Below are 2,973 nucleotides of genomic sequence, written 5' to 3'. Positions count from 1 at the left end.
AGTGAGGAAGAATTGGCCGATTTGAAACTGCGGCACGAGCAACGGAAAAATGAATTGGAAATCGAATTTTTAAAAACAAAATATGATTTCGAAATCCGTGCCGTAGCCGCAGCAGCAGAGAAAGCTGAATTTGAATTAAAAGAACTGAAAGGTAATAAACATTAAGAACAATCTTTTTAATAATTTATTTATATAAAATTTTCTAATTTTCTAATACGTTTCAATTTCAGCCTCCTCTCATCATAATCCATCTTTGGAGCGGCGGAAGTGATTGGTCTTCGACGCTGCGATCCACGGTCTGATCAATTTCATCCTTTTGGTATTCTGGGGAATGATTACCAATATCACAATGACCTTCTTCATGGTCCTCATTATTAATTTCCGTTGTAATGTTTGTACTTTTCTGACTGGTGTTTATACAAATTGGATTATCATCTACTTCAACATCGTCCAAAATGTATTCCTCATGGAATATGGCATCACGTTTGTTCGCCAACTCTTCCTCTGTGTAATTAGAGGATAAAATACTCAGCGCATTCTGCATTAACAATGGTACGATCTCTGCTATTTCTGGGTTGATTTCTGCCAATCGAGATTGTCTTTCCCTCATTATCGCGCGTCGTTGCGCAGCTTTCATGTTACTCCACATCTTTTTAAGTTTATAATCATCATTAGAATTATTTATGTTTTATTATTATGAAATGAATAAAAAAAGAATTTATAATAATTCAAAATATATCGTCGAAATCTCTCTAACATGGAGAAATCCCATGGTTCAAGGTATACGTTGTGATAGGACTGAGGATGAGGGTATTTTAATAAATAAATTAAATCAATTTGAGCCAAAAGAATAACAATTATTTATTGGCTCGATAGACACAATAAGGGGAAAAAGCCTTACGGCATAAAAAACCCCTTATTACATTACGTTGCAAGTACTTAATTAAACATACGGGCAATGAGTGCTTCACGTGTAGCAAATCCATCAACGCCATTATCATTTTCCATGTTTCCCAATAATGCTTCTCCATCTTCATTTTCGATTTCAATTTCATCTTCTTGAATAAGAGTGTCATTGAAAATGAGGGCTAAATTGTGCAACACAACACATGCAACTACCGTTGTTGTGGAACATAATAGCTTCGTTGTTAAACCCCTTGACAGACATGGAAAACGGCGCTTCCACACACCGAACGTTCTCTCTACTATTTGTCGGGTCCTGATCTGGATTTCATTGTACCTGTGTCGATCAAACCATTTAATGTTAATTTGTGCATCAATCAGTCGAGTAAACAAGTACAGAAACAAGTAAAACAGTATCAGTATTACCTTATTTCTTCTTCAGTCTGGGGATTCCGCAGGGGTGTCATAAGAAAAGGCAGACATGGATATCCACCATCCCCGATAAGGATTCCATCTAATTCTCCTGTCACATATCGCATGTGTAATCGGGATGTACGAAAAATTCTGCTATCATGAGCACTGCCAGGCCACTCTGGTACGATATCCAAAAATTCCATACAAGGACCCACGACAGCCTGCATTTATATTAATATAGTTCATTTCAATGAATATTGGGTAAAATAAATAACTTAATGACATACCTGAACATTCAATGAAAAATATCCTTTTCTATTCCGGTACATTTCTTCCATGTTGTTGAATCTGGATGCTGTTAATCTAATGTGGGTGCAATCAATAGCGCCATCCACACCTGGTAAATCAATTACATTGTATACGTATGTATGTATGTATATGTGTATATAGAAAAAGTTATAGTGATATAAAATCCACACCTGGTAAACCAATAGCTCCGTTTCCGTGTCCCAGATTATTGAATAACCTGCGATTTTGAGTGGAATTGTCCGGATCCCTGGGAAACTTAATATACTCCGTCACCAGACTGCCTATTAGTGAACTCACCCTAAATACTATGCGGGAGACTGTGGGCTGAGAAACATTCATCGTGTCTCCCAGAATAAGCTACAATTACAGTACATATATAGATAATCTCTATTTTTTTCTTTTTCTTAGGAGTAGTAATACTGATATATTTATATGACTTACTTGAAAACTTGCAGTAGCATAATACCGCAAACAAATTAAGAGCTGCATCGCAGGAGGGATCGGTAAACCGCAATTATTACTTTTATGTAGCCCTGCTTCAATTTTAGGCAAAATTCCATTTAAAACAGAGTCTTTCGTGAAACGGTAGCGTCTACGGAATTTTTCCTCGTCAAAACAATCATACGGATCACTCCCGTCTCGAATGTATCGCCTTGATATTTCTGGATGTTCATTCTGGATGTCCTCAATGTCCTCAATGTCCTCAATGTCCTCGATATCATCGATATCCTCGAAGTCCATTTTGTATTTAATCAAAATAAATTGTTTAATACACCACAATATTAGCTTCAAACGTTGAATGCCGACTACGAGAAATAGCGTGGCTGGTGTTCTTGCCCAGGATGAAAATCCCGTTACTTTTACTGTATTTGTGTACCCTAACCTACTCTCTCCCGTCCCATCACTGTACAATAATACCTTCAAACGCGTGCTTAAGTCCTCAATATCGTCGACTTAAAAATCTTACCTCAATAAAGCCAAATAAGAACTCGTTTTCTACAAATAAGGCGGACTTATTCGACTATGAATTCATAAGATCTTAAGACTTTATTAAGCATCGACTGTGAATCTACACCAATAAGCATTTACTTTTCTAAGCAAATGTTTAAGCTCAGACTTAAGACGTTGCTTATTCGGCGACTGTGAATCTAGCCGACGTCTTAAGCATGTGTTTAAGCCCAGCTTAGAAATAAGTTGCGACTGTGAATACCGCCCATGATGTTCTTTGAAAGAAGGAACGTAGGAAACCATCCAATGGCTACAAAAATACATGACACTCAATGCACCAGAGATTAATTCTAACTACATTTCACACATATAAAGTAATTTCAAAAATAAATATTAATC

The 2,973-nt window shown here is 36.7% G+C and overlaps 1 protein-coding gene across 1 annotated transcript; it reads right to left on the bottom strand.

Annotated features, from left to right (window-relative positions):
* Positions 1–939: 939 nt before the first annotated feature.
* On the bottom strand, positions 940–2,367 carry LOC114882427 (putative nuclease HARBI1). Its single transcript, XM_046289767.1, has 5 exons — positions 2,068–2,367; positions 1,797–1,983; positions 1,605–1,714; positions 1,330–1,538; positions 940–1,240 (listed from the first exon to the last, which is right to left on the bottom strand). The coding sequence occupies exons 1-5, from the start codon at positions 2,365–2,367 to the stop codon at positions 940–942; spliced, it is 1,107 nt and encodes a 368-aa protein (XP_046145723.1).
* Between the last annotated feature and the right edge of the window lie 606 nt (positions 2,368–2,973).

This window comes from Osmia bicornis, unplaced genomic scaffold (assembly GCF_907164935.1).
Source record: "Osmia bicornis bicornis unplaced genomic scaffold, iOsmBic2.1, whole genome shotgun sequence".
In the NCBI taxonomy this organism is placed as follows: domain Eukaryota; kingdom Metazoa; phylum Arthropoda; class Insecta; order Hymenoptera; family Megachilidae; genus Osmia; species Osmia bicornis.
Note: the sequence above shows the minus strand (reverse complement) of the source record. Positions and strands in the feature narration are given on the sequence as shown.

Excerpts from the sequence above, each read along its gene's own strand:
- LOC114882427 (XM_046289767.1), bottom strand. The coding sequence starts at position 2,367 with ATGGACTTCGAGGATATCGATGATATCGAGGACATTGAGGACATTGAG. Across the intron at positions 1,984-2,067 it reads ATGCTACTGCAAGTTTTCAA|CTTATTCTGGGAGACACGAT; the intron begins GTAAGTCATATA and ends CTGTAATTGTAG. Across the intron at positions 1,715-1,796 it reads CGGAGCTATTGGTTTACCAG|GTGTGGATGGCGCTATTGAT; the intron begins GTGTGGATTTTA and ends TTGATTTACCAG.